General features: G+C 42.5%; 1 protein-coding gene across 9 annotated transcripts in view; it reads right to left on the reverse strand.

Moving 5' to 3' along the window:
- Window positions 1-7,688: 7,688 nt before the first annotated feature.
- The window catches only part of GLRA2 (glycine receptor alpha 2), a 137,700-nt gene continuing 129,434 nt past the window's right edge, over window positions 7,689-15,954 (reverse strand). For 6 of the 9 annotated variants that reach the window (XM_045007135.1, XM_045007138.1, XM_045007117.1 and 3 more), the window contains one exon: window positions 7,690-9,044. In XM_045007135.1, the coding sequence (XP_044863070.1) occupies window positions 8,766-9,044 (279 nt within the window). In that variant the 3' untranslated portion in view covers window positions 7,690-8,765. Of the gene's footprint in view, window positions 9,045-15,954 lie in introns of all 9 variants that reach the window. The other 3 variants (XM_045007091.1, XM_045007086.1, XM_045007141.1) reach the window with 1 other exon arrangement.

A 15,954-nucleotide genomic window follows, 5' to 3' on the forward strand; every position in this document is an offset into this window, starting at 1 on the left:
TGTTAGTCTTTAAGATGCGACTGGACTCCTTGTTGTTTTTAAAAGACAATGAGATTATTCTGCATATAGAGGATGATTAAGGCTAAGATTTTGTCATGGTTATTTTTAGTAAAGGTCACGGATAGGTCAAGGGTTATAAACAAAAATTCACAGAAGCCATAATCTATCTGTGACTCTTGCCGCTGTGTCTCCCTGGTTTCCCCCACCACGGTGGTGGCTGGGAGCTGTGGGGATCCCCCTCTTCTCCTGGCAGCTGCAGGGTGACCATATTTCCCAAACTGAAAATGGGACACCCCCAGCCGCTTGCCTGAGGCGTCTCCATGCCCCCATTGCTGGAACCTGAGGAGGGCCCCCTCAGGCGTCTGTCACCTGTTGCTGGAACTTTGCAGGGGGGCCCCCTGTCGCCCATTGCTGGAACCCTGGGGCTGAAGCAGAGAATGTCACCGAGGTCTCTGGAAGTCAGGGATTCTCTGACCTCCATGACATAAACATAGCCTTAAGGATGATTATTCAGTTTTGTTAATATACCTTGTCTTTCCAATATTTTTTACAAATGGTCTGAAATTGAATTGGAAATTGGAAATATTTTCATGTAGGTGTTAGAAGCAAACTAACTAGTTTGGAATTGGTGATGTTCTTGATGCACTGGAGTTCAACTCAGAATGCGGTGAAAATTGGATTCATAGGCAGTGAAGCTGGTAGTCTGGTTGAGTAGGGATATGGTGACCAGACAGTAAGTGTGAAAAATCGGGACGGGGGTGGGGGATAATAGGAGCCTATATAAGAAAAAGATCCAAAAATTGGGACTGTCCCTATAAAATTGGGCCATCTGGTCACCCTAACTAGGGAAGTCCATATGGTGCTCCAGATAGTGTAATGAACATATTATCTAGTTGCAGCCAAACTGGGATAGATTACTAGTTTTAAAAAAGCCCTCTTTGAGAGGGCAAGTATGGGAAGAAGTATGAGTCTGGTAAGACTGACTCTTTCTCCAGACAGCCTTATTTGGCCCCAACCATTCCACCCCTCAAAAAAAAATCTTAGAGGAGAGGATTTACATTTTCCCATTAAAAGGATTAAATTAATTTTAGTTGGCTGAAAAAATTAGCGGAAATTTTCATTTGCAATAATCTCAGGTTGCAAATAATTTTTAAGACATATGTTCTGTTCAGCTGTTTCCCTCCTACTCAGTAATACAAGGGTAGCTGCAACATCTTTCTGTAGCTTTGTTTGTTTCTATTATGTTGTGATCTAAATTCAAGTGGATGAGTCAAAAGCTGCGTACACACCTTTATGCCCATATGTTTAGTCTACTTCCAAATACAGAAGGGTAGATGTTAATACTGTATTGGGTCTGGTCTTCTGAATATAGCCATTAAGTGTGGCTTCCTTTTGATATGGAATCTTGACATAAAGCCAGAGTTTTCAATTAAATCCATTAGGTGTGGAAGTGAGGTAACTGGATTGGGTAAAATGTCTTTTGCATGCCTTTTAATTTTGTGTGTTGTTTTACTAGCATTGCAACTTTGCTGCTTTCCACTCTGTAGCTGGAAGATCTCTGACATAACACCAGTCATTAAGACTGATGCAAGCATGGAGCTTTACAGGATCTCTAGCCATCTTTAAAAGGCAGGACTAAATCCAGATTTGCTTAGCACTGCCATCAAATACAGTCGGTCAGTCCTCTCAAAGGCCTTGTCAGCATGAAGAAGATAAGGCAACAGATGGATTTCTTGACAGTTTGTGCCTGGAACATTAAGTGAAATATTTTTGTGGGTGTTATCTGCCTCAAGCCTTCCTTTTACAAACCCTGCTTGGTGCTCTTGTATTGGGATAGGAATAATTTCTCTAAGTCACATTGCTAATTTCCTGGACATCCTTACATGCCATTTGCAGGAAGGAGATGGATCAGTAATTGCCATAGCTAGGCTCGTCCTTATCTTTTTGCTTTAAATGAGTGAAATCAAAATGCCTTTCTCATGCCACATGACAGGATTCTTTTCTGAGAAATTTCCATGAATCCATTGTCTGATTCGTACCAGCTGTGCCCAGAATGTTTTTTTTAAAATGTCAGCTAGAAAGTCATCTGCACCAGGTGTTATTCCTGTGTTTGGGTCCTGTGTGGATTTTTCAATCTCCCCGAGTATTATAAACCTATCTATTTGATGCACCTGATTCTCAGAGAGTGCACTGAAATCAAATGTATTCATGAGGTGTTCAAACCAACACTGCTTAGAATATCCGTTAGTAGCAAAAAGAAATTTGTGGAGCTTCTAGAACTGGGTTGATGATGTTGCTGGTTCCAGCATTACCTATCTAGCCTTATATGTGCTAAGTGTAATGTTATTACTAAACCTGAAGAATCAAACTCATTCTGTGGGGAGGGTCAAATTCTATTTTTAACAATGGTCCATAAAACAACATATAAATTTAGCCTGGCATACCAGCCTTAATCCACACTGCATTTCCCATTGATGCCAACAGCAGTTTTGCACAAAGATCAAGGGAAGATAATTTTATTATTTATATTACTGTAGCACCTGACACATACCAGGACTCCATTGTGTTAGTGCTGTACAAACCAGAACATGGCCTGTATGTAGTAAGTGAATGTTGTATTATTGTCAAGTCAGTACCTTCTTGCTGAATTAAGCATCTCTCATTGAGGAGAGGGTGGGATAGGTAGGGAAGGGGATGAGCTGCATTGCAGAGACTTACTTCCTGCCTCTAGGGCAGAGGAGGAATAATGACTCTCTGAGGCATAGTTCCTTTTTGGAGCTTCTCCTAGAAGAAGCACAGCTATGCCCCTAACTCATGACTGAGACTCCAGGATCCGTCTGACCCGCTATTTGTACAATATAACTCAATCTCCTCAGACGTTGTCTTACAGAATGAACAAAATGGAAGAAAGAGAAATAAAAGGGGGTAGGAGAGGGAAGAAAATGTGAATTTATTACGATCTGTGCATTTTTCCACTTTCTTCCAGTTAATGTAGTCTTTTAAAAGACCCCCTTCTTCTTCTATAAGCTTGAAATAGCAGAATAGCTTTATGAGGAGAAAAAATGTCTTTTTTTTTAATACAAATCAGTTAAGATTTAAATTGAATAGCCATATTCTTGTTCTTGGTAGCACCTGGTCTCTGTTAGTGAAGCACTTGCTAAAACCTCTTCTGGACGCCTAAAGCACTTAGTAGAGTTACCCAAGTACAGTGTGAAATAGCAAAATACCTAAAAGCTTATGTGTAAGGCTACGTTTTAGTCACGGGTATTTTTAGTAAAAGTCACGGGCAGTAAACAAAATTTCATGGCCCGTGACCTGTCCATTACTTGTACTATATTCCCCTGACTAAATCTTGGGTGCTCTGGGGTGACCCCGGGGCACCGTGGATGCTCTGGGGCAGGGGGCAGCCTGGGGGCACTGTGGGTGCTCTGGGGCAGAGGGCAGCCTGGGACCCCCACTGCTGCTTGGGGTGGGGCGCATCAGCTGGAATCCCCCCCTGCTCCTGATGGGGGCCAGGAGGGCATGACAGCCGGAGCCCCCTGCCGCTTCTGGGAGTGGTGGGAGGCACACAGTGGCCCGAGACTGCCCCAGCAGCAGCTGGTGTGGCTGGCCCAGGGGCTGCCCGAGCTGCTCAAGTGGCCCCCAGGTCAGCCACACCAGCTGCTGCAGAAGTCACAGGGGTCCCAGAAAGTCACAGAATCCATGACTTCTGTGACAGACTTGCAGCCTTACTTACATGATGTCAGTTCCTTTGAGGCTGTTCTTCAGACAATGGAATGCTGCTCCCTTTTTGTTAAGCTCTGTTGGGAAGTCTGCATTCATTATCATCATTTTTTCATTAAATGTGAGTAGCTTAAATATCACGGGGCTTCGTTTTTCTTGACTTCCTTATCTGAACTTGATATTCTCTATTTCAATTGGAGGAAAGTGCCCCTGCAACTTTAACAAGGCAGGTAGCAGTTTTTGCAGCAAGGACATTGGCTCTTTTCCCCCCCCCCTCCCTTCTGCCCGTCCTAATATGTGAAGCTTTTTCTCAGAATCCTTGTTTCTCTTCCATTTTCACCATACGTGCCTTTTAAAAGAAGCTGCTTCAGCATTTAATCCATCTACCCTGTGGCTGTTTAATTTTTTTAGTTTCATTCCCCCAGATAAACCCATAAGAGTATTCATTTGGGAAGCAGCCTTTGAGAGGGTTTTAATATCCCCAGAATTCAGGGCTAATGTGGACACCATTTTTCTGAGCACCACAATTTCCTGTGAGAGAGTTCCTGATGCTGAGCCACCATTGTTTCTTTGTTAGGTAAGTCCTCTGACGCACTTTTTTTGATCAATATGGTCCATTTTTTGTGGTTCGTCTTTTATCTCGCTGCTGGCAACTCTATGTTACCAGGAACTTTTTAAGTAAAAGTGTAGGTTTTATTTTCATTGGTGTGGGAGAGGTAAGGAGTACACAAAACAGGCTGTTGTCTTTCCCTCCCCACTTCTAGCATAACTGCCATGTTTTGTGCTGCTCCCTGTGACAGGTATGTAAATTACTTAATGAGCTAATTCATGTGTCTGCAATTAATTTCCTTATAGCCATAAACTTTATCTTTAAAAAAATTGTATAGATTTAGAGCTTGTATCGCAGTAATGAATGCCCTTGGTTTATCTACAGGGCAACAGCAAAGCAAGCTTCCCACTCACAGTTCTCCCGATCTTGGGAACATCTAAACAAGAAGTTGTTTAGCCACTGCTAACAGCCAGTTAGTGCAAAGTGTGCTGGTGAGTTGGTGCTGCGGCAGCTGGACCTGAGACCCACCAAACTCATCTCATATAGGGACCACCAAACATCCACTCGATAGGAGTAAATTTTTAATCTCTACTAAACTGGACTGGATTCATACTGGTCACCAACAGGCTCTGAAGCTCATTTGCAATGTTTTGAGACATCCATGCCCCTCAAACGCTGTCACACCTTGGAGATTGAAGTGCATTTTCTGGTAGGCAGGATCTTCCACTCTGCACATACAAGAGACATATTTCACCCACTGCTGTCAGGGTGAAATCCTGACCCCATTGAAGTAAATGGCAAAACTGCCATTCAGTGGGGCCAGGAGTTCACCTTCAGTATTCTTAAGCCATACCTGTAATTTGTGCTCCACCTAGTTCTTAAAAGGACATTAACTCCCATTTCCTGAAATATTAACCCTATAAATATAACAAAGAAACATAATATCCTCATTCACCTCTAAATATAAGTGTGTAATTAAAAAGTAATTTTGACAATTATTCCAGCATCCTCCCCTTAATTTACATATTTTATCCCCATGATTCATCGGTCAGGTTTGAAGCCACAACTTTTAGATACTGTGATAGACCCAGGCCAGTTGGGTACAGCAGAGTAGTAGAAGGCAGATATACTGGCCACTGGATAGGCAGTTTTCTGTTCCCTGACTGACCAGAGCAGGGGCTGCTCCAGGCTAGGGTGGACACATGACTCCAATTAGCCTGCAGAGTGTCAGTTGAGGCTGTTAGGCTAATGTGAGCACCTGACTCTAATTAAGGCCCCTCTGATACTATGAAAAGGCTATGTCAGGTCAGGCTGAGAGAGCCAGAGGAGAAGAAGTGCAGCTGAAGGCTTGGTAATGAAGACACCCTCAAGAGAGAGCGAAGCGGGAGAGCTGTGGGGAAGTGGCCCAGTGAAATGTAGCAAATCTGGCGGTGAAAGGTCGGCTGCCAACAGCTGCTGCCATTAGGGTCCCTGGGCTGGAACCCGGCGTAGAGGGCGGGCCCGGGTTCCCCCCAACCCACCACTACAGAAACACCTCCTGGGAGGGAAGACAGGCCTCTGTCAGGACAGGAGGCTAAACTGTTCTTGAATAAGCCTATAGGGACAACAGAGACTGTGGGAGTTCTCTCACCAACCTCCTTGCTGGCCTATGATGAAAAGGGCTCAGTACACTGTAACCCTGGCCCTAGAGAGAGAAGGGCTAAGTGGATGGTCGCAGTGAGCCTCTGAGGTTAGCATAAACTGCCTGGAAGTGCAGGACCCATTGGGACAAGGTCAGAGCTCTGCCACAATACATAACAAAGACCACTTCCATTTCAACCATATGAGTATCTGGTGGGCAAGTCCAGTGTATGTGTGGGGGGGACGACAATACAGTTTATCATTGAGTTATGTAACTATTTGTGAATTAGAATGTTAGTAATCAGGATTCCTGGGTTCTCTTCCTGGCTATGGGAACACAGCTATGATTTAGTAGTTAGACAGAGAGTAGCTAAGTGTAACAACACCCTTTTTGGGCTGGCTGTTGAGAATGAACTTGTAATCTCTGAGTATGAGCTTCTACCATTTGACCTAAAAATTAATGCTAATTAGCCTGGGGGCTGTAGCAGACTCACTAACCTCTATATATAGTCTAGCCACTAGAGAGGGACAAAGGTCCTTATTGTGACTATTGGTACATAATCTGGGCCATTTTCTCTGGCAGGAGGTGTGGCAAACTGGATGAGACTTGGCTGTGTCCTGTGAATAAGCTGGCTTGTATTTTCAGTCTGTCTGCACTGACCACATCCAACCTCTCAGTTGTCTTAGCTGTTAAGTGGGCAAGTGATAGCCTTTAAGATAGGGGTATGTGAGGCCTTAAGGTTGTGAAGTACACAGAAATATTAAGACCAGTTTGGAGAAGATTAGAGCCAAGAGGCTTTTGGCTTGTAGTTAGAGTGACCAGATGTCCTGATTTTATAGGGACAGTCCTTATATTTGGGGCTTTTTCTTACATAGGCTCCTATTATCCCCCACCCCCATCCCAATTTTTCACACTTACGATCTGGTCATCCTACTTATAGTTCAGTGTACCTTTCCCTCAGGCAGTGGTTCCCAAACTTGTTCTGCCGTTTGCACAGGGCCGGGCCGGTTTGTGTACCTGCCGCGTCCACGGGTTTGGCCGATCGCGGCTCCCAGTGGCCGTGGTTCATTGCTTCAGGCCAATGGGAGCTACTGGAAGCGGCACAGGCTGAGCCGCCACTTCCAGCAGCTCCCATTGGCCTGGAGCAGCGAACCGTGGCCACTGGAAGCCACAATCAGCCGAACCCGCGGACGCGGCAGGTACACAAACCAGCCTGGCCCGCCAGGGGCTTTCCCTACACAAGCGGCGGAACAAGTTTGGGAACCACTGCCCTAAGGCTACAGATTATTAGTGGGGGAAGGGTCTCCTTTTCCTCCCTTCGTGCCCTGCAATACAGGAGTCTGCCTGGATGGCACACTTCTCCTCAAAGGCACTATAGGGCTGATATAACTTGTGCTGGTGAATAAAAGCCCTCAAGGTTCTGCTCAAACAGGATTGCTGGAAGTGTGTTAAGATCCATACTCACCCCCATAGCCTTCCCTGGAGTCCCTCCTCTGCTGGGGTGGGGGAGGGGAGTTCAGGAGGACTAAAGTAGGCCTCCCTAGAGTTCCTCCAACTGCTGCTCTAAGTCCCTTTTCTGCTGCTGGAGTGACTGAGAATCTGGTCTTTATTGCAAATAGCACTACCCCAAATGAAAAAGGAGCTTGAAAAGAAAAGAAAAATTAGTAGCACACTTAGCTTTATTGAAATTGAACAAATAACTTTTTTAATAAATGCTTTTACAGCAAGTGTAAAATTTTTAATGATCTTATGTTTTATCTTAGTTTCTTTTCCTGTGTAAGCAAAAATACCTTTTTTATTTCAATTTTTATTTTTTTCTACTTTAAAACATGTAGCAAGGATTTGAACCACGTAGCTCTGGCACCAAAAGGTAACAGGTTATGAAAATCACAGTACAGTTTTAAAATTCTTAGGTTAGTCAATGATATTTAAAATGATCGCCACTTCGAGTAAAGATACAAATTAGAGGTCTGTAAACAAGTTGTGTTTACCTACAGAGCTATCAGTTGCAGCTACAATGAGACCAGTAATGGAAAGAAATAGAAAGTCAATGCTAAACTGAGCTACACCAGCCAGGAAACAAGTTCTTAATAAATAGTGTGGTACAGGGTAGCACAACAGGTAAAATACAGTTTGGCACCTCAAGTTGCATGTAAAAACAGCAGAAATGAAATGAAATAAGTGCACTCTCTTAGAACAAAAATAAAATGGGCAGTTTAACTGGTTTCTATGAGTGTCAGCTATCAAATAAATAGCACAATACACAAGTTTGACCCCAAAATTACAATTCTAATAAAGCAAGATAATATTAAAATACACACCCACAAGGATATTAAAGTATAAATCATTTTTCCCTGTTAGTAGAAATAAGTTACAACGCACAAAAGGACTTCTTGGTGAACTGCTAACTACAGACATTTGAATGGAATGTAGCTCAGTAGACTTGTTTCAAATAGAAAGGCAGCATTATCCTGAATAAGTTTGGTCCTCTTATAACTCACTGTACTGTAGCCACTACAGTCCCATAGTAGGTGTTTCAGGTTGGTCTGTTGTTTTTATTTTTTTCAATATCTTAGTGACATTGTTGAGTAAAATTTGGCCCTGTTTAAGAACGTCTGATCAATGCAGAATCTGGAAGAACAATATTGAGTGTATGTAAGGGGATCCGTATTGCATGGTCCCACGGCATCTTGCTTTTGTTGTTGATCACTTTTTTCCTATGCTTTTTCTTCCGTTCCATTTTTTTGTCGTCTTCTCTTCAGTAGCATGGGTGAAAAAAAATCCTCAGTCCAAATGACAGAAAGACATTTCACTGTTTATTTACAAGCAAATCGCTTTGGCTACAGAGTCCCAGCACCCCCATAGAGTTGCCTATTTCTTGTGAATATCTTCATGCCGTATAATTTTGTACGTAATCCAGTAAAAGATATTGAAAATGAGGAAGGCTAGTGGGAACGCAGCTCGGGATATTGTATCAATCCTTTTTGCACGGTCAACAAACTTCTTTCTGATGGACTCTGAATCCTTTGGTGGTGCCAGAGGGGGGTTTGGAGGAGTGGCCTTGACTGCGGTGCCATCTTTGACCTGGAGACAGTGACCCATCCCGTAACCACTGAAATTGAATCGACTGTCACGGGTAACATCATCTTCCTGGAGGATAAAGGAAAGAAATAAGAGACAATCAATTGTCTGTGTAGACTACAATTAAGGTTGTAGCATCCAGGAGCACTGCAAAGCTCCTTAACAAACCAGTGGATAAGCTTTTTGGTTTGAGTTAATATAACACTGCCTTACAAAATTCCACTGGCTCGCTTGGCTCAAGCTGTATAATATTTTTTGACAGGTGAGTAAATATCATGCCCTTTATCATCATCCTGATAAGTAGGTGATGAAGACTTAGTGCCTGAGCTGGTAAATTTTCATGACCGTTTTGCCAAGCTGATAGAATAACAATGTTTGAGCTACAATGACTGGCAGCCGTCCATGAATGATTCCAAACCACCAAACAAGTGACTCCATTCTCCTGCATTCTACTCAGGATGAAATGCAAGCCCAGAAGCTGCCCTAGTTCCTAAATTTGATGTGGCTGAGGACCAGAAAAGTCAGGAAGAGCATAGAGAGCCCACTTGCTGCGCTATTTATTTCACTGTTGTTATTATTATTATTATTAATTAGTTATTATTATTTCACTTTTTTTTTCTTTTAAATAAACTCTCCTGAGGTTCACGAGTGCAGAGCGCTCTCTCATGTCTCTAACCTACAGCTTTCTGATGGCAATACAGAGCAAAGGATTGCAAAAAACAGTGGGCCATAGCCACAGCTGATGTGAAGCTTTATAACTCCACTGTCTCTTCTTCAGCTGAGGGTCAACCATCTGTACCACCTTTATCATCAAGCTTGCTTTGCTTACCTTAGAGCTGACATACTGATGTGAGCAAATAACAATGCATCACAAGCCATGATAAAAGAAATAGGTTATACTGAGTGAGGATAAAAGAAGTGAAGGCAACAAATAGTGCCTTTGAGACCCAAGTACTTTGGTGTGAAGACTGCTATATGCTATACTCACCAGTAGGTGTATAATTGTATTAACACAGGGCTTGTTACCACTTGGGTCCTTTTCATCTCAAATCTTCAGCAGTGTGAAAGTGAAATGTTTCGCTCTCTTTTTGCGATTTGTTCATTTACAGTTTTCAGTCCTTCTGGGAAAAGCTAAAAAGGTAAAAGTTCTGCTCCTACTATTATTATAAATAAGTAAAGTGCTTAAAGATGAGACTGCTGAGACATGAGTTCAGGGCACGGTGCTTCTCTTGCGTTAGTTAATGACATTCCTAAACCCTGCTACAATGCAGGCAGAGGCACAGCCTGCAGTGCTCTCTGTGTCACTAGCCATTGTAGACAAAATACAAACGCAGGATGTGGAAGATGATTAAAGGACAACAGTTGTTATCATGTGTATTTATTTTAAATATATAGATATATTCTGTAATTTGTGAGGGAGCTTTAGGAGGAAGAATAGCCTATCGGACTGAGCACAGGACTAGGAGACTCCAGAGTTCTAGTCCCAACTCAGCCACTGCCTTGTTGTGTGTCGCTGGGAAAATCATTTCAATGCCCCAGGCCTGATTCTGATGTTATGCTACTGTAAATCCAGGATAACACCCCTGGAGTCACTTCCAATTTATACCAGTGTAACTGAATGCAGATTCTAGCCCCTGTATTCATTTTTTCCATCTGCAAAAGGAGTATAATAAATACCTACCTCATGAATTGTAAGGAATAAGTTGTTATATGTGCAGGATATCAAAGATAGAAAATATTATACAGTAGGAATACAGTAGTATTACCTTTATTATCTTGTTTTTAAAAAGAGCTTTTTCCAGTAATCTTTAAAAATACCAAAGAAATACATAGAAATGCAAGCAGCAAGATGTTCTTAGAACAGGTGACAAACTGGCTTTTCTCTGTTGCATGATAAATGATTCTTGCCGAACTGCACAAAGAGTGGGGGAGGTATAGTTATTTTACTTATTGAAATTATACAATAGTAGTTTCTAGGTGCCTTGATGACATGCAAAATACAATTAATTATAATAAAACAATAGAGAAATAGCAACAGCTCCCAACAAACCAAGCCCTTCTGCAGGAAGCATAAACCAACTTCACATCCTTCTGTTCTCTCTCCACTCCCAGCTCCCTCCATCTCACACACTTTAGATCTTCCCAGAATGATGCCCTTTGCTGTGTTCCTTGAACATCAACAGACTCAGGCTATATCAGACCAAGGGAGGGAGTGTATTCTAAATTTAAGGTGCCTTTCAGCTCAAGCTCCTCAATGTACTTGGAGCCCAGAAACAGAAGGCTCAGACCTGAGAAACTGGCTAACCACAAACCTGCACCAGTTTAACTACAGTTGTGTGTTTTTAAATAGATTTAATTAAACCGGTTCAAGTGTGTGTGTAGATAAGGCCTCAGCTAGTCATGCCCCACACTATTTATGGCTTTATAAATTAAAAATCTGTTAAACTCCATCTAGAAGCCAACAAACATCCACTGCAGAAGAAAATGCGTCAGTGTCATGTGCTCACTTAACAAGTGAACTTGCTTCAACTGCTAAATGAATGCAAGATTAGTCTAGTACAGCACATCGCCACTAGCCAGTCTAGATGTATTAAAGATGTGGGTTATGGAGAGGAGGGTCACAGCTGAGTGAAACAGTCCCAATCTCCTAGCCAGGCACAGACAGAAAAAAAGCAGCCATTTTCACTGGTCTAAGAAGACTCATTCCTCACTCAAGTAACAAATAGACACACACCTTCAATCAGAGAAACAGCTGTTGGCCCAGATCCTGAACTGTGGCCAAGAAACATTCAGAAACAGGCTCAATGATATGGATATGCAATATAACAGTCTCCCTCTAATATATGCTTCTTAACTTTGTCCATTTATGGAAATAAGGGAGGGGGGAGCTGTAACTTGCAGGGAGTTATCATAAATGAAAAAGAAATACGAGCAAGATTGAAGTGCTGTGTCCCTTAACTGTTCATTCCCAGACTTTCAGAAGAATTGTGCTATAAAAATTAAATATATTTTCTAGGTGCTAGGAACATAACATTGAAAATGTAGCAAAGGAATCTATTTCCTAATGCAGTTAAATTTTCTTCTTTTGTCTTAGGTGCTGGCTCTAAACAATTTTTATAATGGAAAGAGAGGATGCTAAGAAGTGGGAGATTTTTCTACACGTTTAGTGTTATTTTTTCTTCTTCATGAATGGGATCAGCTTTTGTTCTACACAAGTGAATGTCTTTAATCCCATTGAATGAGATCTTGAATGGGGTAGGAGGTATTCATCTAAGGGCACATTTCAGGAAAATTAACTCTCTTGCTTTCCTTTCCCCACTTCAGTGTAAAACACTGGTTTTGGATGAAAGGTGCTATGGATTGATTCCTCTAAGGTCTAGTCCTGCTTAAAGCTCTGCCTGCAAGTCTGGGCCTTATGGTTAACTTGTGGAAGTTAAGAGATGGGGAAGACTTGTTAGATCATCCAGACCATTTCCCAGCCGATTCAGGACTGTTAACTAGAATGTATTTTCTAGAGATGTCAGCTATAGTTATACTGTACAGTGACAACAGTGAACTCAGATCGGTATTTTCAAAACTGAAATAAACCATTGCTTAGACAGGTGTTAATAATTAAAAATAAATCAATGTTGTATTGAACTAGTTCTGAGCTACTGATCAGGCATGCCTGTAATCTATTGGCAGGCATTGATGTGGCTCACCATGAGATACTCCAGACACTGTAGTGGAAATTAGGGGCTAAGGGAGGGAGGTTACTCTTGAGTGGCTCTTTACCTTCCTTGCGGAGAAAAGAACCAAGTTGGTCTCCGGTAGGGAGAAGAGACTTTAGAGTCAGGGGTGTAGCCAGCTTGTGGTTTTGGTATCTAACCAGTCTACCGGTACATTGGTAATATAGCTGGGTAGTGTGGCCCCTAAAGCAGTCTGGATACTCACTGCATCTGTGACTCTCTTCAACAGTTGACTAACATGAACAGTCCCCCTCCTAGATGAAATAAAGGGAAAGCCTTGACACTCGTCTGTAGGAGGCATCACTATAGTGCAGGGCATAATTACTGTGCTTGATCAAATCCAGTGGGTTGCCTGGAGAATCAACTATCTGGGCTCCTCTGCAGTATGTGAATGATTCTGTCTGGGCAATACATATCTGGATGTTAAAGTCTCAGGACAATGGAGTTTGGAGACTTCATTCCTGCTGGAGCATCAGGCATTGGCCACTGTCAGAAGACTGGATACTGGGCTAGATGGACCTTTGGTCCAACCCAGTATGGCTGTTCTTATGACTTCATTACCAGGTTGGATAACAGTTCTGCCAGTCCATTTGTGATGTACACAAAGACATCTGGTCAGCATTTCAGTGGGAATCTCACAATAGTCTGCCTCTGGATATACATAGCAGAAGAATTAATTCACATTATTTTGATTTGGGGGTTATTCCCCTTTCTGCAACAGATGGACACAGCATAACCACCTCACTTTCCTTGTCCTGCCTGGGCTTATGCAGGTCTGAGTAGACTATAGCGTGGTTATTTTAAATGTATGTAATTAGTGTTACATTTTAATTAAAATGTAAGACAATCATTAAAGGGACTGCCAAATTGTGACAAAAGGGAACGGGGAGTTTTATTAATGAAGTGACTTTGCATGCAGGAACATCCTTCAACGCAGAGATCCCAGCTGAGATGAAGCACGTAGGGGAAGAGAGTCAAATGCCTGAAGAACCCAGGACAGAGAGGCAGAGATCAGAGATGCACAGAGACTCAAGGGAAGTGGTGTGGTAGGAGCAAAGCTGATTTGGGCTTGATTCTACTCTAAGTTTAAAGCCGCATTAACTTCACAGAAGTCAGTGTAGTTAGACCAATGTAAAACCAGGTCGGTTTCGATGAGGTCTCTTGGTCAGTGAGAAACTCCAGAACCCTATCTGCCAACAAGGCAAACAAATACAATTTAACTTACAATTACCTTTGCTAAAACTGTAAATACATAGGAGGAATTTCCCTGACACAAGTCTACCTGCCTCTCTCATTGATTTCTATTGGGAATGAATTTCTGACCATCCTAATTGCTCTCAGTGAGTGGAAAATGGTTGCTTCAGTAGGGTCCCATTTTTAAAGGGGCTTTAATCCTGCTCACCCTGTGCACCTGCTGCACGGCAGGCTCCAGGTACCACCCCCATATATCCCTCACCGCTACAGTCTGGTAAGGGAAACACCTCCATCAGAGCCAACAATTGAGTGTGTTGTAGTGCCTTAACTGACTCCTAGGACTTGGTTATAGTTCTAACGTGGCTGGTCGCCCAACTGAGCTCACTATTAGAATCTTTTCCTGATTTTTTTCAGCCTTGGTTTTCAATTTTCCCTCTTTTCAGTGAGACTGTACTTAGGCTAGATTGTAAGAATACAATCTGCTCTAAGTAAGGGGCAGCACCTATCTCAGAGTCACTGTGTGGTCCCTAGGGAAGTAGCGTCATCTGAAGCAGCGTTTTGCTAGACACTGATGACTTCCCTTTTTATGCCTGCTGGCTGGTGAAATGGGTGAGGGAGGGTGGATTTACGGCTTCATCCATGCCCTGCCTGCCTACCTACACCCCCCTCATATGCACGGAAAGGAGAGTGGCAACCCCACAGAGGGCTCCCCAACCTGAGCTGTGACCCACGATGTAGGTAGCCTATACAGGAAAGTAAGGGAGTACCTTATGCACCTATACTCCCCTTGTAGGTGCATTGAGCAAGCAATAGTCTTCCCCAGCAAAGAAGAAAGCCTGGTAGCTGTCAACAGCAAAAGAAGGAATGATAAAAGAGGACAATCCATGCCAGGTTGGGGGGGATGTGGGAAACAAACTGAATTCCCCTGCCATCTTTGAGTGTGCCCCATATCACTGCCACTTGCTTCGGTCAAACATAACAAATATGTGCATATAATTCCTCCAGCTAAAGATTAGCCATGTGGAGAAGGAAAAGAACATGCTTTTTTCCTCCATTGATGGATGCTTTCCTTTAAACTATTTACTAAAACCACAGACAGCCAGAGAGAGATTACCACAGCTTCCTCAGACAGACCTCATGCATTTAATTTATGCAAATGCTTCTCAAAACTAATTAAACATTTCAAATGATATTAATAATTTAAAATCCACAGCTAAAAATAGACAGGAATGTCTGCACACTCTTAAAAGTATTCAAATGCAAGTTCCATTAGGCTTGTTTGGGTTTTTTGCAGCAAATAAAGACAATTGCTGCCTTTTCCAATCAATGCCTTTTCCAATTATCAGTTTTAAGCACTGAGCTTCCCATAAATACAGTGTTGGGTTTTCTTCATATCTTCCATACCACAGATTATCCTCTTTCCTGGCTTTGCATATCATTTATGTTCTGCTAGCCAAAATCTCAATCATCTGGATTTCACTGGCTGTTTTTACATGGCTCTGAAGTAAGATTGGGTGAAACAAAGTTGTTGCATCTTAAAAATATCCTCACAGCTTGATGCTATTGGAAATTTTACTACCACAAATTCTCCATTGTCTTTTCATTTTGATTTGCTTTACTAAAAGGATCATTCTGTTAAAACCAATTTTTTTATTCATAGCAAATGAGACATCATAAGATTAAAAATCAATAGGCACTCAAAGATACAGCAACTTGATCTGCTAAACTTTTACACAATTGTTTTTTCATTGGGTAAGTGATCAATGCAAACTCCCACAAGGTCATTAATAATATGCATAGGATGGAAATGAAATAAGGTCCTGTGTAAAATTTGGCCGTAATCATGTACACTCAGGGATCGGCAACCTTTGGCGCACGGCCTGTCAGGGAAATCTGCTGGCGGGCCAGGATGGTTTGTTTGGCTGATCACAGCTCCCACTGGCCGTGGTTCAGTGTTCCAGGCCAATGGGGGCTGTGGGAAGTGGCACGGGCCAACGGATGTGCTGGCTGCTGCTTCCTGCCGCCCCCATTGGCCTAGAATGGCGAACCGTGGCCAG

This window comes from Mauremys mutica, chromosome 1, assembly GCF_020497125.1.
Source record: "Mauremys mutica isolate MM-2020 ecotype Southern chromosome 1, ASM2049712v1, whole genome shotgun sequence".
Classification (NCBI taxonomy): Eukaryota; Metazoa; Chordata; order Testudines; family Geoemydidae; genus Mauremys; species Mauremys mutica.